This window comes from Caretta caretta, chromosome 2, assembly GCF_965140235.1.
Source record: "Caretta caretta isolate rCarCar2 chromosome 2, rCarCar1.hap1, whole genome shotgun sequence".
NCBI classification, from domain to species: domain Eukaryota; kingdom Metazoa; phylum Chordata; order Testudines; family Cheloniidae; genus Caretta; species Caretta caretta.
This window is the reverse complement of record NC_134207.1, coordinates 135,433,438-135,461,052: the sequence shown is the minus strand read 5'-3', so window position 1 is coordinate 135,461,052 and position 27,615 is coordinate 135,433,438. Positions and strand designations below refer to the sequence as shown.

Sequence of the window (27,615 nt, the reverse complement as noted above, 5' to 3'; positions counted from 1 at the left end):
GTTATCATTGATGATGTATAAATGTTTCATCATTTGCAGTCTAACATGCTAGAGCCCTTCAGCTTTGCGGTTTTCAATTCTAAATGATTCACAAGACGCAACATTCACTGGGGTAAATACCACGGGTACAGTTTTCAAAAACGCCTAAGAGACTTAAGAGCAAAGTCCCTTTTTTAAAAGGGACTGAGACATTTAGGAGCCTAAATCCTACTGGTGATCCTTAGACACTTCTGAAAATTTTAGTTACTTTTTTTAAAAACTTATTTTTTTACATACTACTATAGTTTTGAAATAAATGGTTAATCCTATACGTGTATATTTGCAGAAGTACAGCAGTTTCTTCTGTAGTTGGAACAAGCGATCAGAATGAAACAGACACTAGATTGTAAACAACGGGAAACACAATGCCACTGAATCATATCATCCAAATCCAGGGTTGAAGAAATAGCCTCCAGACTTCCATTTGGCATCCAGACACTTGGTAATAATCCACAACAGCAAGAAGTATTTACATCTTTGAATCACTTCACTATACAGGAAAATCAAAACCTTACTGAGGTGAAGGGGGAAAGACGTTTGATAGCGCTTGAAAAATTCCAGCTCCACATGCACATGCACAAGGATGAATAAATAGAACCAATGGACTAATAGGCAGCCCAACAATAGTGCAATTTGCTACCCTACCATTCATACAGATGCTACCTTTGGAATGTTAGAGGCCTGTGAGTGTAACTAAGGAGATTCCTTGAGTTTCAGATTCACATCTCATTCTGAACATTTTCCTAACGCCTCAGAAGTGTCTTGCAACTGCAGACATTCTAGCGGGGAGAAGATTGAGATGGAAATATCAGTGCATAAAGATGGTGGCACAAGAATGGAAAGCTAACACTATTCATACCAACCCATTATCCTGACTTTGTATTCAGATAGTCTGGGGGGGGACAGACAAGCCTTCTTGTCATACAGCACTTTCGGATCAAGGGGATGAGGGACAACCTATGTTTGTTCCCCACCTCTTCCCCCTCCCCAAGGAAAGCCACAGTCATGCCTAGCACTTGGAATACTGTATTTATGTATAAGGAAGGACAGATAGCCATTTGGTTAAGGAACAGAACTGGGACCCAAGAGCTCTTGGTTCATTTCCCAGTTCTGTCACAGACTTCCTGTGACACTTTGGGCTTGATCCAAAACCTACTGGCATCTACAGAAAGACTCCTATTGGCCTCAGTGGGTTTTAGATCAGGCTCTTGTGTGCCTCAATTCCCTATATACAAAATCAGAACAATCTTTGCCTCCTCACAGAGGTGTTGTGAGGATAAACACATTATGCTTTATGAAATGCTTGGCTATTATGATGATGGGGACCATAGAGGTAGACAGACAGACAAGTGGATGCAGCATGGACACAACTAGTGATGAGCATTATCAGAAAAACATTTTAAAAGGAAATATGATATCGCCTGTCTTCTATTTTCTAAGTGGTACAGTGTAACTCAGTTATCAGAGTCTATTTGAACAGTTCCCCTTTTGATTATATCCTGCTCATCACTACACCTAAATCCAAAAACAATTGCAAACTGTTTCCCAACTGAGGGACATACAAAGAAGCAAAATCTCCATCTCCAGCAGTAAGTGTGGAGTGAATTCAGCTACACATTTTTATACCAAGCTAGGTAAGGCTCTAATTGGCACTCCTATAGTTTGTAAGTTTCTTTACCTGCAGCCAAGAGGCATTCAAAGGGGTGCAAAATTCTTACCTAACTTTGAAAATAAATAAAAATAAACAAGTGTATTTCTAGTCTGATCCTTAAAACTCAAGTTCACCCGAATAAAGGTGTATACATCAACATCAATAGCACTTGGCCTTTGGAAAATAAAGTATTGATCCATATATATCCATTGATCTCCATTCTAGTGAATGGCCACTAGAAATGGAGATCTTTAAAAGCAAATACTACTATAATTCCATTTATAAATCCACTGTGTTTATATAGATCTTTGTCTACAGTGATTTAAAGCACTTTTTCAATTCTGTTTTCTAGTAATGAATGGAAATGCAAAGAGTAATTAATGCTTTGTGACAGGAGTTCTCTTTGATGTACATTTTCAAAAGTTTACATGTATATATTAGCACAAAATGCCCAGTATAGGGTCAAATGGATCTGTGTGTGGATATTTCCTGCAATGTTTTAACTAGGGCTGTCAATTAATTGCGGTTAACTCATGCAATTCACTCAAAAAATTAATCATGATTAATCGCCGTTTTAATCACACTGTTAAACAATAGACTACCACTTGAAATGTATTAAATATTTTTGAATGTTCGTCTACATTTTCAAAAATATTTATTTCAATTACAACACAATACAAAGTGTACACTGTTCACTTTCTATTATTATTTTTATTACAAATATTTGCACTGTAAAAATGATAAAGAAATAGTATTTTTCAATTCACTTCATACTCATTTTCATATATATTGTGTTCTGTGTTGTAATTGAAAACAAAGTTTATATTATTTTTTATTCTAAATATTTGCACTGTAAAATTATAAACAAAAAAAATAGAATTTTTCAATTCACCTCATACAAGTACTGTAGTGCAATCTCTTTATCACGAAAGTGCAACTTACAAAGGTAGATTATATTTGCTGCATAACTGCACTCAAAAACAAAACAATGCAAAACTTTAGAGTCTATAAGTCTACTCAGTCCTACTTCTTGTTCAGCCAATTGCTAAGACAAACAAGTTAATACATTTATGGGAGATAACGCTGCCCACTTCTTATTTTCAGTGTCACCGGAAAGTGAGAATAGGTGTTCACATGGGACTTTTGTAGCCAGCATTGCAAGGTATTTACGTGCCAGATATGCTAAACATTCATTTGTCCCTTCATGTTTCGGCCACCAATCCAAAGGACATGCTTCCATGCTGATGAGGCTAGTTAAAAAAAAAATGTGTTAATTAAATTTGTGACTGAACTCTTGGGAGAGAACTGTATGTCTCCTGCTCTCTGTGTTACCTGCATTCTGCCATATATTTCATGTTATAGTCATGATCACTAAGCACATTTCACTGAAGATTTGACAAGACACAAAGAAGGTACCAACGTGAGATTTCTAAAGACAGCTACAGCACTCGACCCAAGGTTTAAGAATCAGAAGTGCCTTCCAAAATCTGAGAGGGATCAGGTGTGGAGCATGCTTTCAGAAGTCTTAAAAGAGCAACACTCCGATGCAGAACCCAAACCACCAAAGAGGAAAATCAACTTTCTGCTCGTGGCATCTGACTCAGAGGATGAAAATGAACATGCGTCAGGCCCGTACTGCTTTGGATCATTATCAAGTAGAACCCATCATCAGCATGGACACGTCCCCTGGAATGGTGGTTGAAGCATGAAGGGACATATGAATCTTTAGCGCATGTGGCATGTAAATATCTTGTGACACCGGCTACAACAGTGCCATGCAAACATCGGTTCTCACTTTCAGGTGATATTGTGAACAAGAAGCGGGCAGCATTATGTCCTGCAAATTGTAACCAGACTTGTTTGTCTGAGTGACTGGCTGAACAAGAAGTAGGATTGAGTGTACTTGTAGTCTCTAAAGTTTTACATTGTTTTGTTTTGAATGCAGGGCGTTTTTTGTATATAACTCTAAATTTGTAAGTTCAATTTTCATGACAAAGAGATTGCACTACAGTACTTGTATTGGGTGAACTGAAAAATACTATTTCTTTTGTTTTACAGTGCAAATATTTGTAACCAGAAATAAATATAAAGTGAGAACTGTATACTTTATATTCTGTGTTGTAACTGAAATCAGTATATTTGAAAATGTAGAAAACATCAAAAAATATTTAAATAAATGGTATTCTATTATTAACAAAGTGTTTAATCATGCAATTAATTGCTATTAATATTTTTAGTTGCACGATTAATCGTGATTAATTTTTTTAATCGCTTGACAGCCCTAGTTTTAACACATGCCCTATCTCTCTTTAGTACAGACCTGGAAAACTGGCAAATACAATTATCTCGCCCATTGATGCAACAGGAAGGACCCTAATACAAGTCATGCAATCCACTTTATCAATGTACAGGTTTCAGAGTAACAGCCGTGTTAGTCTGTATTCGCAAAAAGAAAAAGAGTACTTGTGGCACCTTAGAGACTAACCAATTTATTTGAGCATGAGCTTTCGTGAGCTACAGCTCACTTCATCGGATGCATACTGTGGAAAATACAGAAGATGTGTTTATCACTACAAAAGGTTTTCTCCCCCCCCCTCCCCTCGCCTTGCTGGTAATAGCCTATCTAAAGTGATCACTCTCCTTACAATGTGTATGATAATCAAGGTGGGCCATTTCCAGCACAAATCCAGGTTTTCTCCCCACCCCCACCCCACCCCACACAAACCCACTCTCCTGTTGGTAATAGCTTATCTAAAAAGAAAAGGAGTACTTGTGGCACCTTAGAGACTAACTAATTTATTTGAGCATAAGCTTTCGTGAGCTACAGCTCACTTCATCGGATGCATACTGTGGAAAGTGTAGATGACCTTTTTATATACACACAAAGCATGAAAAAATACCTCCTCCCACCCCACTCTCCTGCTGGTAATAGCTTATCTAAAGTGACCACTCTCCTTACAATGTGTATGATAATCAAGGTGGGCCATTTCCAGCACAAATCCAGGGTTTAACAAGAACGTCTGGGGGGGGGGGGGTTTAGGAAAAAACAAGGGGAAATAGGTTACCTTGCATAATGACTTAGCCACTCCCACTCTCTATTCAAGCCTATTCATGGTTTGTGTGTATATAAAAAGATCTTCTAAACTTTCCACAGTATGCATCCGATGAAGTGAGCTGTAGCTCACGAAAGCTTATGCTCAAATAAATTGGTTAGTCTCTAAGGTGCCACAAGTACTCCTTTTCTTTTTGCGAATACAGACTAACACGGCTGTTACTATGAAGCTTATCTAAAGTGATCACTCTCCTTACAATGTGTATGATAATCAAGGAAATGGCCCACCTTGATTATCATACACATTGGACCAAGACAAAGTCTGATTGGTTTTAGACTAAGAAATTAACTTCATTCTAGAGATTTGTGCTGAGGCGCTGATGACCTGGCCAATCTGTGCATACAGAACAGCCATGTCACTTCTATTGTAAATTACTGAGAACAGTACAGATGCAATTGACGCTGACATATAGGAATGCTTATGATCTCATTTCTACCTTTTTCAGAGAGTTACATCTGATTACACCAATTTCAGCATAATTAGGGGCAAAGGTTCATATAATTAGCCAGTGTAATCTGGCGTAGCTCCACCAAAGTCAGTATAGCTATGCTGATTTGAGCCAGCTGAAGACTGGCCCAAAGACTGCTTACATGCAGCTGCTCAGGACCGTGTTTGGGCAGTTTACACATACACTAAAGGCTTCTAACTAATACATCCAAACTTTTGCATAAAATCACAACGGGTTTTGGCTTTGTAAACTGCCATTTTATTTTTTTGACCATGTCCTCCCATTCACCCTCACCTCTTTTTAACTTGTACATAGCCAGGGGATATCAGCCGAGTGCCTCTACAGTGCATTAGTTAAACCCATCCTAAGGAATTCTGGTGTTATTGGATAACAGTTGCAGAAGCATGTTTTATTATTTTCCCATGTAACATGCATTGACATCAGTTTCCTGTTGGCCACGCAGGCATGGCACAGAGCAATTGCACAACTAGTGCACAAAACCTAATGATATTTTTGTGAGTAAAATAAAACTTTGGTATAATCTAAGGCAATTGCCTCTGGAAATTTTAATTACCAAATACCAGGGTAATGGACACTATATAAGAACCTAGATAGACTGGACGGGTTTACTGACCTGGATGATAAAGCATCCCTGCTCTCTGAGTGGAATTTAAAAAAAAAGCAAGACAATTCATCATATCATTGATTATTATGTACAAGCATGAATTAGTTCCCTCAGGGAACTCTTGCGAATTAAAAGAGAGAAAAACATGCTGTAATTAGATGTCTGAATTATTAGTAGCAGAACATACTCAGTTAAAAGAAATAATATGAAAAGAAAGCAGAGTTAAATCTGATTATAGAAATTTTATATACTTTATATAGACATATAACTAGCTTTGATTCCAATGAAGTTGCTGAGATTTTTGCAATCAAACAAAGAATCAGGAAGGAACTAAGTACCAGTTTCAGAGCTTTTTAAAATTAAGAGTGATTTTGCTATCTCATCCCAGGTTATTATACATTTGCCTCTTCATCTAAAGGAGAATGAGTGGTGGCAAAAAGGAGGTACAAAAGCACAAATAATGGGAACAGAGCTCTCAGTTACCACTGCCACTGTCTGAGGTGGAAGAGGCTGGTGGAATACTTTGCAGCTCAATTCTTGGTACAAGAACTATGTATACACACACACACAAACACACACAATCTAACATATGGTTACACTCATCTGCAGGCAGCTTCAGTCTTAATTTGGGCTACAAAATAATCCGTTTTGTTCACCTACCCCCAACCGTTCCTCCAATCCCACTACAGACTGTCTGCCATATTTGAGACAACTATTTGACCTTTTTGACAGTCTTCAGCTCATTATTCACATGAGAACTTGCAGCAATGACCGACAAACTGCTGCTTGGCACTTTCTGGGGAAAAGAGGGGAAGGGCAGAGAACCCACTCTGAATTTCTCTGAGTCTACTGAGCTAGGGAAATGAAACAGGTTTCAGAGTAGCAGCCGTGTTAGTCTGTATACGCAAAAAGAAAAGGAGTACTTGAGGCACCTTAGAGACTAACCAATTTATTTGATCATCAGCTTTTGTGAGCTACAGCTCACTTCATCGGATGCATTCAGTGGAAAATACAGTGAGGAGATTTATATACACACAGAACATGAAAAAATGGGTGTCTATCATGCACACTGTAAGGAGAGTGATCACTTAAGATGAGCTATTACCAGCAGGAGAGTGCGGGGGGGTGGAGGGAGGGAGAAAACACTCTGTAGTGATAATCGAGGTGGGCCATTTCCAGCAGTTAGCAAGAACGTCTGACGAACAGTGCTTCACTAAAACTAGACAAGCCATTTACAACACATACTTTGCTTCTCTACAAAGGAAAAAGGACACTAAACTTTCTAAACTACTGCATGCCACAGAGACCACAGCAATGGTTCCCTTAACCCACCAGAAACCTACTGACTGCTATTCCTATCTACATGCCTCCAGCTTTCACGCAGACCACACCACACGATCCATTGTCTACAGCCAAGTTCTATGATACAACTGCATTTGCTCCAACCCCTCAGACAGAGACAAACGCCTACAAGATCTCTGTCAAGCATTCTTACAACTACAATACCCACCTGCTGAAGTGAAGAAACAGACTAATAGAGCCAGAAGAGTACCCAGAAGTCACCTACTACAGGACAGGCCCAACAAAGAAAAGAACAGAACGCCACTAGCCATCACCTTCGGCCCCCAACTAAAACCTCTCCAACACATTATCAAGGATCTACAACCTATCCTGAAGGACGACCCATCGCTCTCACAAATCTTGGGTGACAGGCCAGTCCTTGCTTACAGACAGCCCCCCAACCTGAAGCAAATACTCACCAGCAACCACACAACAGAACCACTAACCCAGGAACCTATCCTTGCAACAAAGCCCGTTGCCAACTGTGCCCACATATCTATTCAGGGGACACCATCACAGGGCCTAATAACATCAGCCACACTATCAGAGGCTCGTTCACCTGCACATCTACCAATGTGATATATGCCATCATGTGCCAGCAATGCCCCTCTGCCATTTACATTGGTCAAACTGGACAGTCTCTACGTAAAAGAATAAATGGACACAAATCAGACGTCAAGAATTATAACTTCATAAACCATTCGGAGAACACTTCAATCTCTCTGGTCACTCGATTTCTGACCTAAAAGTGGCTATTCTTCAACAAAAAGACTTCAGAAACAGACTCCAAGGAGAGACTGCTGAATTGGAATTAATTTGCAAACTGGATTCAATTAACTTAGGCTTGAATAGAGACTGGGAGTGGTTGAGTCATTACACAAAGTAAAACTATTTCCCCTTGTTCATTACACAAAGTAAAACTATTTCCCCTTGTTTATCCCCCCCTCCCCCCCCCCCCCCCACGTTCTTGTTAACTGCTGGAAATGGCCCACCTTGATTATCACTACAAAGGGTTTTCTCCCCTCCCCCCAACTCTCCTGCTGGTAATAGCTCATCTTAAGTGATCACTCTCCTTACAGTGTGCATGATAAACACCCATTTTTTCCATGTTCTGTGTGTATATAAATCTCCTCACTGTATTTTCCACTGAATGCATCCAATGAAGTGAGCTGTAGCTCATGAAAGCTGATGCTCAAATAAATTGGTTAGTCTCTAAGGTGCCCCAAGTACTCCTTTTCTTTTTGGAAATGAAACAGATTCAAAATTGCAAATCCAAGGGAATGAACCTCTGGTGGAATGAGTTCCTGACTCTGGACATCACAAGCATGGTCAAAGAAAAGTTTAAGTTAGAGGGAATAAGCTACTCATGGCTTCCTAATGTCTTGAAAAGTGCACACTTCAAAGAAATTATCACTTCAAAGCAAGAACCAGCTAATTCAAAAGGAAAATCAAACATGTTTATGGATTGTGTTTAAATAGCAAACAAGTCAAAAGGGGATGCTTTCAACATTGAATAATGCAGTGTTTATAAGTGTAGAAGAGGAGGTGAGCTTTCACATTAATTTTATTTTTAGATATCTTTTAACTTAAAAAAACAAACAAACTTCCTTACTCTGATCTCTATAAAATGTGCTTGCCTCGACCAGTTGCTAACCACTTGACTGGCTGGGACAAGAAAGAGGCAGCTCCCTTCAGTGGCAGCTCTAACACCATAATTTAAATGTCCTGTCCCCTGGTACACTCCAAGTGATGTGGTTTATGGTGTCTTCCCCAAGACTGGGCTAGTCTCTTCTATGATGTGTGATTAACTGAAACTGACCCAAGGAGTGGGTCTCAACAACGCTTGGGGACATTTATCCCTTTGATATGGCAACAAGCATAACCGCTATACACCACTGAACTGCCTGACACCTCTACTTTTGGAAATGAACATTTGAATGAAATAGAAATTACATCCTTCAACTGTCTGTATTACCATGTGCACATCGCTGGCTTAGTTTGTCTCAATTCCTGGTTTCCCTTCAAAGAGGTCACATTTTCAAGCACGGGCAGCTTAATATGATGTCCACATTTAGCATTTGGATGCGGATACTGGCATTTAGATATTTTTAAAAGACCATTCACATACCTACTGTGAGTGCTGATCTGACTTTCAAATATGGGAGTCTGACCTCATACTTAGGCACGCACATAAAGTTGGACTCCCTATGTTAAACTAACCGCAGTTTCCCCCTGGCAAAGTAATGAAGAAGGTAGAGATAATCACCTCAGCAGCCTCTGATCTCCACTAGTATCCTGACTAAATGCTTCACTCTTTCCTTGTCTGAATTTCCACAAAGGAAAACAAACATGTGCTTCAGACCTGCACATGGCACACAGACACAACTAATGGCAGAAACAATTGTTCTCTCTATCCAAAACTTCTGGTCTTTGGCTATTGAAGTCATGCATTGCTACAGAGCCTTGTGGGAACAAATGATACGGCTAGATTCTCGCTGGAAGGTATCAAGGGAGACCATGCCAGGCTGGAGAAGACACTTAAGGAAATCAAGGCTCAGGCGATCTTCAGTGGGATTCTGCCTGTTCCTAGAGAAGAGCAACAAAGTTGTGACAAGATTATGACTTATCAACAGATGGCTCAGGCAGTGGAGGACTCTGGGATATATGGCCACTGGGAGGCATTCATGGACAGAGGACAGTTCTCTCGGGATGGACTTCATCTGAGTAGGGAAGGAAATAGACTTCTAGGATGGAGGCTGGCAGAACGGATTAAGAGAGCTTTAAACTAGGAATTTGGGGGAGATGGTTGGCAGATGTCCAGATAATCTCCACGCTGGATTTTAACATTGAGAGAGAAGAAAACAAAGTAAGAAAGGATACAGCCGTGGGTAGGAGAATGGACATAAGGAGGAAGGGCAATGTGGATACCAGTCTAATAGGTTATACTGGCTGTCGAAGGGCCGTGCCTAACTGGGTACAGAATGTGAGCGAGGCCAAACTGCAAAAATTAAGAAGTTTGGACACCAATGCGAGGAGCCGAAGTAACAAAATGGAGGAACTAGAGCTACTGGTGCAGAAAGTGAAACCAGATATTATAGGGATAACAGAAACATGGTGGAATAGTAGTCATGACTGGACTACAGGTATTAAAGGGTATGTGTTGTTTAGGAAAGACAGAAATAAAGGTAAAGGTGGTGGAGTAGCACTGAATATCAATGATGAGGTACAATGTAAAGAAATAAGAAGCGATGGAATGGAGAAGACAGAGTCCGTCTGGGCAAAAATCACATTGGGGAAGAAAATTACAAGAGCCTCCCCTAGGATAGTGCTTGGGGTGTGCTATAGACCGCCGGGATCTAATTTGGATATGGATAGAGGCCTTTTTAATATTTTTAATGAAGTAAATACTAATGGAAACTGAATGATCATGGGAGACTTTAACTTCCCAGTTATAGACTGGAGGACGAGTGCTAGAAATAATAATAGGGCTCCGATTTTCCTAGACGCGATAGCTGATGGATTCCTTCATCAAGCAGTTGCTGAACCGACTAGAGGGAATGCTATTTTAGATTTGGTTTTGGTGAGTAGTGAGGACCTCAGAGAAGAAATGGTTGTAGGGGATAATCTTGGTTCAACTGATCATGAGACAATTCAGTTCAAACTGAAAGGAAGGATAAACAAAAATAAATCTGCGACTAGGGTTTTTGATTTCAAAAGGGCTGACTTTCAAAAATTAAGGAAATTAGTTAGGGACGTCGACTGGACTGAAGGATTTATGGATGTAAAGGCAGAGGAGGCCTGGGATTACTTCAAGTCAAAGCTGCAGAAGCTATCGGAAGCCTGCATCCCAAGAAAGGGGAAAAAAATTCATAGGCAGGAGCTGGAGACCAAGATGGATGAACAAGCATCTCGAAGAGGTGATTAAGAAAAAGCAGAAAGCATACAGGGAGTGGAAGATGGGAGGGATCAGAAAGGAAAGCTATCCTATTGAGGTCAGAACATGTAGGGTTAAAGTGAGACAGGCTAAAAGTCAGGTAGAATTGGACCTTGCAAAGGGAATTAAAACCAATAGTAAAAGGTTCTATAGCCATATAAATAAGAAGAAAACAAAGAAAGAAGAAGTGGGACCGCTAAACACTGAGGATGGAGTGCAGGTTAAGGATAATCTAGGCATGGCCCAATAGCTAAACAAATACTTTGCCTCAGTCTTTAATGAGGCTAATGACGATCTTAGGGATAATGGTAGCATGACAAATGGCAATGATTATATGCAGGTAGACATTACCATATCTGAGATAGAAGCGAAACTCGAATAGCTTAATGCGACTAAATCGGGGGGCCCAGATAATCTTCATCCAAAAATATTAAAGGAATTGGCAAATGAAATTTCAGCCCATTACCAAGAATTTTTAATGAATCTATAAACTCAGGAGTTGTACCATATGATTGGAGAATTGCTAACATAGTTCCTATTTTTAAGAAAGGGAAAAAAAGTGAGCCGGGTAACTCCAGACCTGTTAGTTTAACATCTGTAGTATGCAAGGTCTTGGAAAAAATTTTGAAGGAGAAAGTAGTTGAGGACATTGAAGTCAATGGTAAATGGGACAAAACGCAACATGGTTTTACAAAAGGTAGATCGTGCCAAACCAACCTGATCTCCTTCTTTGAGAAAGTAACAGATTTTTTAGACAGAGGAAATGCAGTGGATCTAATTTACCTAGATTTCAGTAAGGCGTTTGATATGGTGCCACATGGGGAATTATTAGTTAAATTGGAAAAGATGGGGATCAATATGAAAATTGAAAGGTGGATAAGGAATCGGTTAAAGGGGAGACTACAGTGAATCATAGTGAAAGGTGAACAGTAGGCTGGAGGGAGGTTACCAGGGGAGTTCCTCAGGGATCGGTTTGGGGACCAAACTTATTTAATCTTTTTATTACTGACCTCGGCACAAAAAGTGGGAGTGTGCTAATCAAGTTTGCAGATAATACAAAGCTGGGAGGCATTGCCAATTTAGAGAAGGACCGGGATATCATACAGGAGGATCTGGATGACCTTGTAAACTGGAGTAATAGTAATAGGATGAAATTTAATAGTGAGAAGTATAAGGTCATGCATTTAGGGATTAATAAGAAGAATTTTAGTTATAAGCTTGGGATGCATCAATTAGAAGTAATGGAGGAGGTGAAGGACCTTGGAGTATTGGTTGACCACAGGATGACTATGAGCAACCCATGTGATATGTCAGTAAAAAAAGCTAATGCGGTCTTGGGATGCACCGGCAAGGTATTTCCAGTAGAGATAAGGAGGTGTTAGTACCATTATACAAGGCACTGGTGAGACCTCACCTGGAATACTGTGTGCAGTTCTGGTCTCCCATGTTTAAGAAGGATGAATTCAAACTGGAACAGGTACAGAGAAGGGCTACTATCATGATCCGAGGAATGGAAAACCTGTCTTGTTAAAGGAGACTCAAAGAGCTTAGCTTGTTTATCCTAACCAAAAGAAGGCTGAGGGGAGATATGATTGCTCTCTATAAATATATCAGAGGGATAAATACCAGGGAGGAAGAGGAATTATTTAAGCTCAGTACCAATGTGGACACAAGAACAAACGGATATAAACTGGCCATTGGGAAGTTTAGACTTGAAATTAGACGAAGGTTTCTATCCATCAGAGGAGTGAAGTTCTGGAACAGCCTTCCAAGGGAAGCAGTGGGGGCAAAAGACCTATCTGGCTTCAAGATTAAACTCGATAAGTTTATGGAGGAGATGGTATGATGGGATAACATGATTTTTGGCAATTAATTGATCTTTAACTATTCATGGTAAATAGGCCCAATGGCCTGTGATAGGATGTTAGATGGGGTGGGATCTGAGTTACTACAGAGAATTCTTTCCTGGGTATCTAGCTGGTAAACCTCAGCTGATCACCATATTTGGGGTCAGGAAGGAATTTTCCTCCAGGGCAGATTGGAAGAGGCCCTGGGGGGTTTGCACCTTCCTCTGTAACATGGGGCACAGGTCACTTGCTGGAGGATTCTCTGCTCCTTGAAGTCTTTAAACCACGATTTGAGGACTTCAATAGCTCAGACATAGGTGAGAGGTTTATTGCAGGAGTGGGTGGGTGAGATTCGGTGGTCTGCATTGTGCAGGAGGTCAGACTAGATGATCATAATGGTCCCTTCTGACCTTAATATCTATGAATCTTACCAGACTCCTCTCCGTATAACTGCATCAGTAGCCACAAGCATATCCTTGCATATTCAATTATCAAGGAGACTGCACCTCTTCCTCTCAGACTTGGCCCTAGTCATGGTGACTCGTGCCTTCGTCCCCTCCAGGTCTGGCTACTGTTACGTGGTCTCTTTGGGTCTGTCTGAGAAAGCCACATTCAAGTTTCAGCTCATCTAACACCAGACAACTCACCTCCCTTCTAGGAAAGATAGGAGACACATGTTTCCAACTCTTTCCCTGTGCATTTCTGGACTCACTCGTGGGCCAATTCCTGATCTTCAGTTCCATCAATGGACTAGGACTTGGCTACCTCAGGATCCTCCTCTTCCTCACGTCTACACCAAGAAAACTACTATCAGCAGGGACATTACAGCAGACAGAGCCCAAGGTGCAACTCTCAGCAGTGAGAAGAAGAATGCATTGCATGGAGGGTCCTGAACTATGGGGCTCCCTACCACCAGAGGTACGGAGGCGCTCATGTCTCCTCTTTTAGAGCACAACCAACAGCACACCTCTTTGGAGAGATTTTCCACAAGAAAGGCTACAGAAGAGATCAGAAGATTGTCCCTGCCCTTAGGTAACTTCCTCCAAAACAAAATACATCCTAAATGAAGGAGGCGCAGAGAAAAGCATCCTTCCTCAGGTAACAGTTTTACTTCTTTGAGTATTGTATTTGGGGCCTGGATACTGAGGTGACCGTCCTGTTCCACAGTCACTTAAAAGGACAGGTACCTACCACGGTTCTATAACAAAACAACAAGGGAGAGAAGAACAGCACATGTTTGTTTTCCTTTGTGGAAATTCAGACAAGGAAAGAGTGAAGCAGTGTATGAGGAAAACACATTAAATACAAAACAGATTTAGGTATGTTCAATTTTGACTTGAGACATCAAAATGGTTGAACTCAAATTAGAATGGATTTTATTATCTCTTCCAGCCTCAATCTGGACACCACTAGCTGCTTCAGAATATTGACTACGAAGTTAGAGGAGTTTCTGATAGTGCAGAAGTTTCTTATAGCCCAGCATTCCCTGAATGGAAGAGGGGAAAAAATAGTAAGGCTTATACTTTACACTGGTCTTCACTGCTGGAGTTGCTGGCTGAGGCTAAGGAAATCAATGAGGAGCCTGATAAGCTGTGGCATCCATAGCAAATATCTTCATGATAATAAGGAAATAATGGAGGGTTTAAGGATAAGGGTATCATGCCAGACAAAAAGGCATGAAAGGCGTAATTAACCGAAGTGAATTGCAAATTGAAATTGTACATAAATCTTCAGATGTTTACCTATGTCTTCTCTGCAGGAATATGAATGCTTTAATACAGGAAAGAAAGACAACAGTTTGGAACAAATGGATTGTCAAGGGACAAGAGCTCCATTTAAAATGTCTTCATTGGAAAGCAACGATGTTCAATATAAATACTGTGTGGAGAAAAGTTATTTATTCTTCTTTGTAATTTCACAGATAATCTTCACAAGCCTTTCCACATACAATTTAGATATTAGTGGACTGCGTTTCAGATGATGACATTTTGCTGTATAAACACGGATGTTATAACGAACAAGTAAATATACAGCATTACACTGTACTCACTACTATGAGTATCAAAGCAACTTTCTAGTCTCATTGCCATGTGAGCCAGAAGGTTTTTTAAAAACAGCATAATGCCTATATTACTTTAAACACAATTTGTATGCTGCTTTTTTTAAGTTACATACATTAATCTTGACTGTATGAATATACAGAAGGCACATTCTTCCACAGGAAAAATAAAGTTAGCAGAGAGACCACAACAGATCTACAAGCATTTGCACAATGGTCTATGATAGGGGGTGGTCCAGAGACAGCTCACCCCACGAAGAGGACAGTGCTTAGAGAGGCACAATTCCTTGCTGATTTCTCTGCAATGCATTACACTCCTGTTGGCCAGCCACCTCTGTGGGCTAGTGGCAGAGAGTCAGGTTAATGGCTCCATACCCTTCCTGACTCAGTGGGGAAGAGGGACATGGAGGGAGGCTATGGTTGCCTCTGGCCCTTGTACAAAGAACTTAAATTGTAAGGGAAAGGTTCCTTGTGTGTTCTGTGCAAGGAACAATCCAGTCCAAAGTGAGAATGACAATGAAGTTTATCCCTTTAGCTGTATGAAAACATTTGGCAAACGTTAAGCAAACCTAATCTAACCTTTCCCCCTCTATCGAATTTTGGCTTTATCCCAGTAACATATCATTGCAAGGTCCCTACATGGTTCAATAGCTCTGATTTGGGCATCCAGTATCCATCTTATGATTGGCCACTCCTGGCAACAAAAAATTTCAGGCTGCATCTTTTGCTATCTGAAGTGCCACTACTCCTGGCATCACCCTCAGCAATGGTCTGGCTGGGGTGGAATAGCACTGCTCCCTATATCAGACCCTGGCCGCACATGTAGGCCAAGTGGGTTGCTTGAATACAAATTTCACTGCATTGTATTTGAATGAGCCGGAGTTTTGTGAGGTGATGACACAGTGGACCCAAACAGTAAAATCAACAATACCACAGGGACAATGATCAGCATCAGCAACTGACAGTGCCATGTCACCAGCAACAGAACACAAATCTGTCTGTCTAGGAATTTATACTGCACTCATCACCAAAATATTAGAGAGATCCATGGGTTGCCACAACAAGACAGGGAACAAACTAGAACACAGCTCTGTAAATAAAGCCATTTCTTGATTCTCCACAAGAGCTTTTTTTCCCCTCTAAATGTCAGCCTGTCTACTCACTGGGAAATTTATAGGTAGTTATTTATTTTTACTCTTAAAATAAATAAATAAATCCCAAGGGAGCCTGAAATGTGTTTCCTTAATTTCTTCTACTTCCTTTGCACGCACAGAGTTGTTCATGTATGTTGAACTATCAGAATTGATTTTTTATTTATTTATTTTTAGACAAAATGGCTCATTTGTTTGAGAAAAAACATATGTAAAAGTTAGGGCTGTCAATTAATCGCAGTTCACTCACGCGAGTAACTCAAAAAAAATTAATCGTGATTTTAAAAAGTAATCGTGATTAATCACAGTTTTAATTGCACTGTTAAACAATAGAATACCAATTGAAATTTATTAAATATTTTGGATGTTTTTCTACATTTTCATATATATTGTATTCTGTGTTGTAACTGAAATCAAAGTTTATAATATTTTTATTCTAAATATTTGCACTGTAAAATTATAAACAAAAAAATAGAATTTTTCAATTCACCTCATACAAGTACTGTAGTGCAATCTCTTTGTCATGAAAATGAAACTTACAAATATAGAAGTTTTTTTGTTACATAACTGCACTCAAAAACAAAACAATGTAAAACTTCAGAGCCTACAAGTCTGCTCAGTCCTACTTCTTGTTCAGCCAATCGCTAAGACAAACAAGTTTGTTTACATTTACAAGAGATAATGCTGCCCTCTTCTTATTTACTGTGTCACCAGAAAATGAGAACTTTTGAGCAGGCATTGCAAGGTATTTACATGCCAGATATGCTAAACATTCATATGCCCCTTCATGCTTTGGCCACCATGCCAGAGGACATGCTTCCATGCTGATGACGCTCGTTACAAAAAAATGTGTTAATTAAATTTGTCATTGAACTACCTGGGGGAGAATGGTATGTCCCCGTTCTGTTTTTACCCACATTCTGCCATCTATTTCATGTTATATCAGTCTCGGGTGATGACTCAGCACATGTTGTTCATTTTAAGAACACTTTCACTGCAGATTTCACAAAACACAAAGAAGGTATCAATGTGAGATTTTTAAAGGTATCTACAGCACTTGACCCGAGGTTTAAGAATCTGAAGTGCCTTCCAAAAATCTGAGAGGGATGAGATGTGGAGCATGCTTTCAGAAGTCTTAAAAGAGCAACACTCTGACGCGGAAACTACAGAACCTGAACCACCAATGCTTTACATTGTTATTGAGCAGAACCTGTCATCAGCATGGACGCGTGTCCCCTGGAATGGTGACTGAAGAATAAAGGGACACATGAATCTTTAGCACATCTGGCACGTAAATATCTTGCAATGCCGGCGACAACAATGCCATCAGAACGCCTGTTCTTACTTTCAGGTGACATTGTGAATAAGAAGCAGTCAGTATTATCTCCTACAAATTGTAACCAAACTTGTTTGTATGAGCGATTGGTTGAACAAGAAGTAGGACTGAGTGGACTTGCAGGCTCTAAAATTTTACATTGTTTTATTTTTTAATCGTTTTTTTTTTTACATAATTCAACATTTTTAAGTTCAACTTTCATGATAAAGAGATTGCACGACAGTACTTGTATTAGTGAATGAAAAATACTATTTCTTTTGTTTTTTACAGTGCAAATACTTGTAATCAAAAATAAATAAAAAGTGAGCATTGTACACTTTGTATTCTGTGTTGTAATTGAAAGCAATATATTTGAAAATGTAGAAAATATCCAAAAATATTTAAATAAATGGTGTTCTATTATTGTTTAACAGTGCAATTAATCACAATTAATTTTTTTAATCGCTTGATAGCCCTAATAAAAATTATGAGGACTTTATAAAACATATTAAAAAAAGACAAGCTCAAATTTAAGATTATCAGCACTGACTTTTCCTTTGGCAGCAACATATAAAGGAACAAAAGCAGCTTTGTGCCCTTTTGTGTTTCTTTATGGTGAATAATGAAATTTCCTAAAGGTGATGAGGGTTGCTTGGATTTTAAATATGTGTTTACTTAAATTCAGCCTATTTGTTTATAAGAGATGGACTTTGGCAGAAAATAACATTATGCTGGCTATTCCAAGAAGTTGGAAAGAAAATTTAGGCTAAATTACATTTTTCTGCATGTCAAGTTATTTTATTACACTTTATTACAAAATGAAAAATAAGTATAAAAAAAGCCAACAGGAGTCACCGTTGTTCTCTGTATGCTGCTCACAATAATGTTAGATTGGGATCAACATTGGTGCTAAAAAGTAAAATTTAAACTCTATTAGCCATAGAAGTGGGCAATATAAAGTCAAGAAAAATAAAACTCCACGTATACTAATGGCCTGATTTTCACAGGTCCGGAGCACCCGGCTGCTTCCACTGATGTAAGCTCCTAAACCTGCCCAAGTTCTATGGCATGGGCTCTCCACCTGTGGGATCATGATAACCACCCTGTCCTACCTACATTGAAGAATGGGAGAAGGGTCTCAGCTAGATTCTGGCCAGATGGGATCCCCGAGGGGGACTCAGTATGGAAAAGGTTGAGAAGCACTGTTCCATTGTGTCCTCTCAGACAACCTTCTCACAACTTCATCTGTTGGAGTATATTAAAAACAAACAAAAAAAAAAACCCCAGCATCTTTGCTCTCCTGTCCTGTCCCAAGAAATTCTAATGAATTAAAAAAAAGCAAGACCTTAAAAATCAATAGCATGTCTGATTTTTATCGACATCAAAGATTCCATTGCACTTTTCTCATCAGCAGGGGTTTCTCTGGAGCCCCTGACCAAACTTTCCCTCCATTTTTTCTGGTGGAAAGTCAGCCTGCAACACATAGATGGATTCATTTCCTTCACATGTATATAGTTTGAAGAACTTAGGGGATGGGAGGTGCTAGATCACTGTAAAATATTGCCGTTACATGCAGGAAAACATTCTTCATAGTCTTTGTTTCAGAAGACACTTACATAGATTTTATTTTGTTGATATCGCTGGAATAAGTTGTGCATGATGGAGCCCTCATGGAGGTCTACAAGTGCTGCCATGTCTTCCACACTCTCCACACTCGTTTGATGCATAGCGGTTACTTTTTGGTGCGTGATTGTACTCTGTTTGTAAGTGAATACCTGAAGGAGGAAAAACAGACGGTGCATTAAAGTCTCATGCCTATACAAGAAAATATTGTTCAAGCTGATAAACTGGACAGAGGTGAAATTCAGAGGGTCAGAACAAAGCATCTGCACCACATCAGTCCCATTTATACCTATTTTGAGGACTTATGGGAGACATAAGCCTTGTAGACCTACACAGGAAAAGACTACTCCTCTGGTTACTAATAACTACATAATGAGTAATCAGAGGACTGTAGTTAAGTTTGGGGTGAATAGAGTCCCATTACTGCACACTGCACTATTTAGGACTTCATTTACCAGGACAAATTTCTCCCTTAAGTAATTCGCTGATTTCAGTGAAATTACACTGGGAAAGAAACATGTTCTGCAGTAACAAGTGTCAGAAATAAAAAATGATTGATTCAATCATGGCGAGCAAAGTAAACATTTATGGGCTTGGTCCAACGCTCATTTAAATCTTTCCATTGTACTCTACAATCAGGATCAATGACATCTTAGGTCATTAATCCAACATTAATGTGCAGGTTAAGTACTATGTGGAACAGCCTTTCAAGAGCAGGTGTCAGACTGTGATCAAAATGCATTGGACGGAACACAAGTAGAGTATTTACTCATTAAATGAAGTTCATGCATTTTCCATATAGCTGTTCTAAAGATCTGCTTGGAAGATATTTACATACAGGATCCAAGTAAATTACCTTGTATGGATTTATTTAAAAAACTATATGTCTGAAGATCTAAGCATTTAAGGCTAAAGATGATTGTGCATCTAAAAATCTATGCAAGGACTATTTAGAGATGTGATTTTATAATCTTCACCAACTCACTAATGAAATATTTTTAAAGCAAATATTAAACGAAGGTCCTGTAGACACATGTTCTGAGTAAATATTACAGTAATGCACAACTGTTTTTGTCAGTAAATTCAGAAACTGACAGTATATACCTGGGGTTTGGCAAATGCCTGTAAAATGGCTTCATTACCCCTTGAATGGCTCTTAAACAGGTTTCAGAGTAGCAGCCCTGTTAGTCTGTATTACCAAAAAGGAGTACTTGTGGCACCTTAGAGACTAACCAATTTATTTGAGCATAAGCTTTCGTGAGCTACAGCTCACTTCATCGGATGCATTCAGTGGAAAATACAGCGATGAAATATTTCCCCATGTTTATTTCCCCCCACCCCCCTACTGTTCCTCAGACGTTCTTGTTAACTGCTGGAAAAGGCCCACCTTGATTATCACTACAAAACGTTTTGTCTTCCCCCCCAAGCTCTCCTGCTGGTAATAGCTCATCTTAAGTGATCACTCTCCTTACAATGTGTATGATAACACCCATTTTTTCATGTTCTGTGTGTGTATAAATCTCCTCACTGTATTTTCCACTGAATGCATCTGATGAAGTGAGCTGTACCTCACGAAAGCTTATGCTCAAATAAATTGGTTAGGCTCTTCAACAGTTTCAATGTTGTGCTAATAGGTCTGGCAGGCTGGAACACTTTTTCACTTTTAACTACTAGATCCCCTCCTGAAGAAGAGTCAACAGGCTGCAGCAGCGAGATGTGAGAGCCTGCAGGAAGGGTCAGAACAGGGATAGGAAAGCCGGGAGGGTGGACACCAAGGGCTTGGCTACACTTGCGAGTTACAGCACAATAAAGGAGCCCTGGGCGCACTAGCTCACTCCCCGTCCACGCTGGCAAGGCACGTAGAGCCCTCTGACTCCGTGGCTACAGCGCTGCTGGTACTCCACCTCAGCGAGTGGAATAGTGTTTGCTGCGCCCCCGCTGGAGCGCCGCGGCACCAGTGTGGACGAGGTGTTGCATTACTGCGCTCTGATCAGCCTACCGAAACGTCTCATAATCCCCTTAAGTCAAGTGGCCACTCTTGTCATTGTTTTGGAATCACTGTAGGAATGCGGATATGCCCTTTGAAACCTCCGTTTCTGACAGCCAGATGCTTATCTGCTTGGAGACAAAGCAACCATTAGTGTGGAATGCTGTGTGTGAGCGAGAGAGAGAGGCGGGGGAAGGGGGGTCTGCTGCTGTCTGAACTTACAAGACAGCATGCTGATATGCTCTCAGCCCCCCAAAAACCCACTCTCTCTCTCCCCACATACACACAACACACTCCCTGTCACACTCCACCCCACCCCACCCCATTTGAAAAGCACGTTGCAGTCACTTGCATTCTGGGATAGCTTCCCATAATGCACCACGCCTGCGCCCAATGCCGCTGCAAGTGCCGCAAATGTGGCCACACCAGTGCGCTTGAAGCTGTCAGTGTGGACAGACTGCAGCGCTTTCCCTGCTGCGCTCTACAAAGGCTGGTTTAACTCAAAGCGCTCTACATCTGCAAGTGTAGCCGTGCCCTTAGGCCCAGTGGTGCCCCAAATTTTCAGGTGCCCTCCGCAGCTGCGTATGTTGTGTATGCCTAAGGATGGCCCTGATCATTACCAAGGATATCAAATATCTTTGGAATTCAGTTTCCTGTTTCTTTTTAAATTCACATTCCTGGCACCTAACTTCTATAGGCACTGAATATATCATAAAAATAATTTCTGTAGGAGTTGCTTTTTTATTTATATAGCCAACTCTACTTGGCAATCTTATTCACCGGTAACGTAATCACCCTTAAAAACTGAGAAATCCAAACACTGGGGTAATGCAGAAATTTTAATAATGTGTTACATGAAAAAAATCTTCCAAAGCCTTCTGAAATAATATTTATAAAGCTTTCTTCTGACTTAAGAATTGTGACAACTGGCAGTCTAACTAGTTGTGAACATTTCAGAGTTGCCTATGTGGACTACAAATTGCATGTTACTGGAGATTGGAACAATACGGTGCAAGATGCCAGGTCTTCTCAGGAAAAGAAAAGCTTCTAAAACCCAAATATTTTCAGAGCAAAACACTGAACATAATTCTTCTAATGAGGAGCTGAACAGGTGCAGTAATGGTCAGAATTATAGGAAGCCACTCTGTAAAAATAGAGGCCTGCCACTACTAACCATAGCAAAACAGTGAAAACCATGTCATCGTTGCAACAGAAAGAGGGAGGAAGGAGACCAAGCACTGGTCTACACTAGGAGTTGAGGTCGAATTTAGCAGTGTTAAATCGATTTAACCCTGCACCTGTCCACATGATGAAGCCCTTTTTTTCAACTTAAAGGGCTCTTAAAATCGATTTCCTTAGCCCTGGTCTACACTAGGACTTTAGATCGAATTTAGCAGCGTTAAATCGATTTAAACCTGCACCCGTCCACACAATGAAGCCCTTTATTTCGACTTAAAGGGCTCTTAAAATCGATTTCCTTACTCCACCCCTGACAAGTGGATTAGCGCTTAAATCGACGTTGCCGGCTCGAATTTGGGGTACTGTGGACACAATTCGATGGTATTGGCCTCCGGGAGCTATCCCAGAGTGCTCCATTCTGACCGCTCTGGACAGCGCTCTCAACTCAGATGCACTGGCCAGGTAGACAGGAAAAGAACCGCGAACTTTTGAATCTCATTTCCTGTTTGGCCAGCGTGGCAAGCTGCAGGTGACCATGCAGAGCTCATCAGCAGAGGTGACCATGATGGAGTCCCAGAATCGCAAAAGAGCTCCAGCATGGACTGAACGGGAGGTACGGGATCTGATCGCTGTTTGGGGAGAGGAATCCGTGCTATCAGAACTCCGTTCCAGTTTTCGAAATGCCAAAACCTTTCTGAAAATCTCCCAGGGCATGAAGGACAGAGGCCATAACAGGGACCCGAAGCAGTGCCGCGTGAAACTGAAGGAGCTGAGGCAAGCCTACCAGAAAACCAGAGAGGCGAACGGCCGCTCTGGGTCAGAGCCCCAAACATGCCGCTTCTATGATGAGCTGCATGCCATTTTAGGGGGTTCAGCCACCACTACCCCAGCCGTGTTGTTTGACTCCTTCAATGGAGATGGAGGCAATACAGAAGTAGGTTTTGGGGACGAAGAAGATGATGATGAGGAGGTTGTAGATAGCTCACAGCAAGCAAGCGGAGAAACCGGTTTTCCCGACAGCCAGGAACTGTTTCTCACCCTAGACCTGGAGCCAGTACCCCCCGAACCCACCCAAGGCTGCCTCCTGGACTCAGCAGGCGGAGAAGGGACCTCTGGTGAGTGTACCTTTTAAAATGCTATACATGGTTTAAAAGCAAGCATGTGAAAGGATTACTTTGCCCTGGCATTTGCGGTTCTGCCTTTGCAAAAGGTTTCTGGGGAGGGCAGCCTTATTTCGTCCTTCATGGTAGGACACTTTACCACTCCAGGCCAGCAACACGTACTGGGGAATCACTGTAGAACAAAGCATTGCAGTGTATGTTTGCTGGCATTCAACCAAAATCCGTTCACGCGGTGGGAGGAGGCAAAATGCGACCTTGTAACGAAAGCACATGTGCTATGTATGTAATGTTAACTTTCAAGGTTTACCCTGAAAGAGTGTAGCCACTGTTTTATAAAATGTGTCTTTTTAAATACCGCTGTCCCTTTTTTTTTCTCCACCAGCTGCATGTGTTTCAATGATCACAGGATCTTCTCCTTCCCAGAGGCTAGTGAAGCTTAGAAAGAAAAAAAAACGCACTCGCGATGAAATGTTCTCCGAGCTCATGCTGTCCTCCCACACTGACAGAGCACAGACGAATGCGTGGAGGCAAATAATGTCAGAGTGCAGGAAAGCACAAAATGACCGGGAGGAGAGGTGGAGGGCTGAAGAGAGTAAGTGGCGGGCTGAAGAGAGTAAGTGGCGGGCTGAAGACAGGGCTGAAGCTCAAATGTGGCGGCAGCGTGATGAGAGGAGGCAGGATTCAATGCTGAGGCTGCTGCAGGACCAAACCAGTATGCTCCAGTGTATGGTTGAGCTGCAGCAAAGGCAGCTGGAGCACAGACTGCCACTGCAGCCCCTCTGTAACCAACCGCCCTCCTCCCCAAGTTCCATAGCCTCCACACCCAGACGCCCAAGAACACGGTGGGGAGGCCTCCGGCCAACCAGCCATTCCCCCACAGAGGATTGCCCAAAAAAAAGAAGGCTGTCATTCAATAAATTTTAAAGTTGTAAACTTTTAAAGTGCTGTGCTTAAAGTGCTGTGTGGCATTTTCCTTCCCTCCTCCACCACCCCTCCTGGGATACCTTGGTAGTCATCCCCCTATTTGTGTGATGAATGAATAACGAATGCATGACTGTGAAGCAGCAATGACTTTATTGGCTCTGCAAGCAATGATTAAAGGGAGGAGGGGAGGGTGGTTAGCTTACAGGGAAGTAGAGTGAACCAAGGGGCGGGGGGGTTCATCAAGGAGAAACAAACAGAACTTTCACACTGTAGCCTGGCCAGTCATGAAACTGTTTTTCAAAGCTTCTCTGATGCGTACCGCGCCCTCCTGTGCTCTTCTAACCGCCCTGGTGTCTGGCTGCGCGTAACCAGCAGCCAGGCGATTTGCCTCAACCTCCCACCCCGCCATAAACGTCTCCCCCTTACTCTCACAGATATTGTGGAGCACACAGCAAGCAGTAATAACAGTGGGAATATTGGTTTCGCTGAGGTCTAAGCGAGTCAATAAACTGCGCCAGCGCGCCTTTAAACGTCCAAATGCACATTCTACCACCATTCTGCACTTGCTCAGCCTGTAGTTGAACAGCTCCTGACCACTGTCCAGGCTGCCTGTGTACGGCTTCATGAGCCATGGCATTAAGGGGTAGGCTGGGTCCCCAAGGATACATATAGGCATTTCAACATCCCCAACAGTTATTTTCTGGTCTGGGAATAAAGTCCCTTCCTGCAGCTTTTGAAACAGACCAGAGTTCCTGAAGATGCGAGCATCATGCACCTTTCCCGGCCATCCCACGTTGATGTTGGTGAAACGTCCCTTGTGATCCACCAGAGCTTGCAGCACTATTGAAAAGTACCCCTTGCGGTTTATGTACTCGGCGGCTTGGTGCTCCGGTGCCAAGATAGGGATATGGGTTCCATCTATAGCCCCACCACAGTTAGGGAATCCCATTGCAGCAAAGCCATCCACTATGACCTGCACATTTCCCAGGGTCACTACCCTTGATATCAGCAGATCTTTGATTGCGTGGGCTACTTGCATCACAGCAGCCCCCACAGTAGATTTGCCCACTCCAAATTGATTCCCAACTGACCGGTAGCTGTCTGGCGTTGCAAGCTTCCACAGGGCTATCGCCACTCGCTTCTCAACTGTGAGGGCTGCTCTCATCTTGGTATTCATGCGCTTCAGGACAGGGGAAAGCAAGTCACAAAGTTCCATGAAAGTGCCCTTACGCATGCGAAAGTTTCGTAGCCACTGGGAATCGTCCCAGACCTGCAACACTATGCGGTCCCACCAGTCTGTGCTTGTTTCCCGAGCCCAGAATCGGCGTTCCACAGCATGAACCTGCCCCATTAGCACCATGATGCATGCATTGTCAGGGCCCATGCTTTCAGAGAAATCTGTGTCCATGTCCTGATCACTCACGGGACCGCGCTGACGTCGCCTCCTCGCCCGGTATCGCGTTGCCATGTTCTGGTGCTGCATATACTGCTGAATAATGCGTGTGGTGGTTAATGTGCTCCTAATTGCCAAAGTGAGCTGAGCGGGCTCCATGCTTGCCGTGGTATGGCGTCCGCACAGAAAAAAGGCGCGGAACGATTGTCTGCCGTTGCTCTGACGGAGGGAGGGGCGACTGACGACACGGCTTACAGGGTTGGCTTCAGGGAGCTAAAATCAACAAAGGGGGTGCCTGTACATCAAGGAGTATTTCAGGCAGGACTGCACGGAGGGTTCCAATAAGAAATGGTGCACCTAAGTTATCGTTGTTATTGGAACAAGGAGGTTAGCCTGGCCTCTGATTGATACATGGCTAGATTTACCTCGCTGCACCTTCTCTGTGAGTGACTGCAGTGTGACCTAGAGGAATGAGTCCCCTAGACAGGGGAGGAGGCAAATGAGTACAAAACAAATCTGGTCTATTTCTTGTTTTGACCCACTCCATCTATCTTTTACATCTTTGGCTGGCAGCAGACGGTGCAGAAGGACTGCATGCCATCCACATCTCATGGCTGCTCGGCAGAAGATGGTACAGTACGCCTGCTAGCCATCCCCATCTCTTGCCTGCCTGGCAGAAGATGGTGCAATACGACTGCTAGCAATCCTCATCTCTTGCCTGCCTGGCAGAAGATGGTACAGTACGACTGCTAGCAGTCCGTATCGCCTGCCTGCTCACCATAAGACGGTTCAATAGGACTGACTGCAGGACTAAAGAGAATGACCTGGTCAAGTCACTCCAAATGTAGTCCCTGCGCCCATGTCTGCCCAGGCGCTCCCAGCCGACGCGGCCAGGAGCACCTCGGACACGATGAGGACGACTACCAGTCGTATTGCACCGTCTGCTGCCAGAAGGCAAGGGGTTACTGCTACTGTGCAGCAAAGCCGTACCGCGTCTGCCAGCACCCAGGAGACATAGGGTGACGGTTACCTGAGCGGGCTCCATGCTTGCTGTGGTATGGCGTCTGCACAGGTAACTCAGGAAAAAAGGCGCGAAATGATTGTCTGCCCTTGCTTTCACGGGGGGAGGGAGGGAACGGGAGGCTGACGATATGTACCCAGAACCACCCGCGACAATGTTTTAGCCCCATCAGGCATTGGGATCTCAACCCAGAATTCCAATGGGCAGCGGAGACTGCGGGAACTGTGGGATAGCTACCCACAGTGCAACGCTCCGGAAGTCGACGCTTGCCTCGGTACTGTGGAAGCGCTCCGCCGAGTTAATGCACTTAATGCACTTAGAGCATTTTCTGTGGGGACACACACACTCGAATTTATAAAACCGATTTCTAAAAAACCGACTTCTATAAATTCGACCTTATTCCGTAGTGTAGACATACCCTTACTCCCCCCGACAAGGGGATTAGCGCTGAAATTGGCCTTGTTGGGTCAAATTTGGGGTACCGTGGACACAATTAGACGGTATTGGCCTCCGGGAGCTATCCCAGAGTGCTCCATTGTAACCACTCTGGACAGCACTCTCAACTCAGATGCACTGACCAGGTAGACAGGAAAAGGCCAGCGAACTTTTGAATTTCAATTTCCTGTTTGGCCAGCGTGGCAAGCTGCAGATGACCATGCAGAGCTCATCAACTGAGGTGACCATGATGGAGTTTCAGAATTGCAAAAGAGCTCCAGCATGGACGAATGGGAGGTACGGGATCTGATTGCTGTATGGGGAGAGGAATCTGTGCTATCAGAACAATGTTCCAGGTTTCGAAATGCCAAAACATTTGTCAAAATCTCCCAGGGCATGAAGGACAGAG

At 42.2% G+C, this 27,615-nt stretch overlaps 2 protein-coding genes across 2 annotated transcripts in view; one reads left to right on the top strand and one right to left on the bottom strand.

Annotated features, from left to right (window-relative positions):
- The window catches only part of MYO10 (myosin X), a 295,459-nt gene that overhangs the window by 133,072 nt on the left and 134,772 nt on the right, over window positions 1-27,615 (bottom strand). Inside the window, exon 3 of the mRNA XM_075125436.1 lies at window positions 19,140-19,298. Coding sequence (XP_074981537.1) covers window positions 19,140-19,298 — 159 coding nt within the window. The remainder of the gene's footprint in view (window positions 1-19,139; window positions 19,299-27,615) is intronic.
- On the top strand, window positions 22,490-24,357 carry LOC142071251 (uncharacterized). Its single transcript, XM_075126150.1, has 2 exons — window positions 22,490-23,427; window positions 23,816-24,357. The coding sequence occupies exons 1-2, from the start codon at window positions 22,848-22,850 to the stop codon at window positions 24,355-24,357; spliced, it is 1,122 nt and encodes a 373-aa protein (XP_074982251.1). The 5' UTR covers window positions 22,490-22,847.

Coding starts and splice junctions, on each gene's coding strand:
- LOC142071251 (XM_075126150.1), top strand. CDS start 22,848: ATGCAGAGCTCATCAGCAGAGGTGACCATGATGGAGTCCCAGAATCGC. Junction 23,428..23,815: donor AGGCGGAGAAGGGACCTCTG/GTGAGTGTACCT, acceptor TTTCTCCACCAG/CTGCATGTGTTTCAATGATC.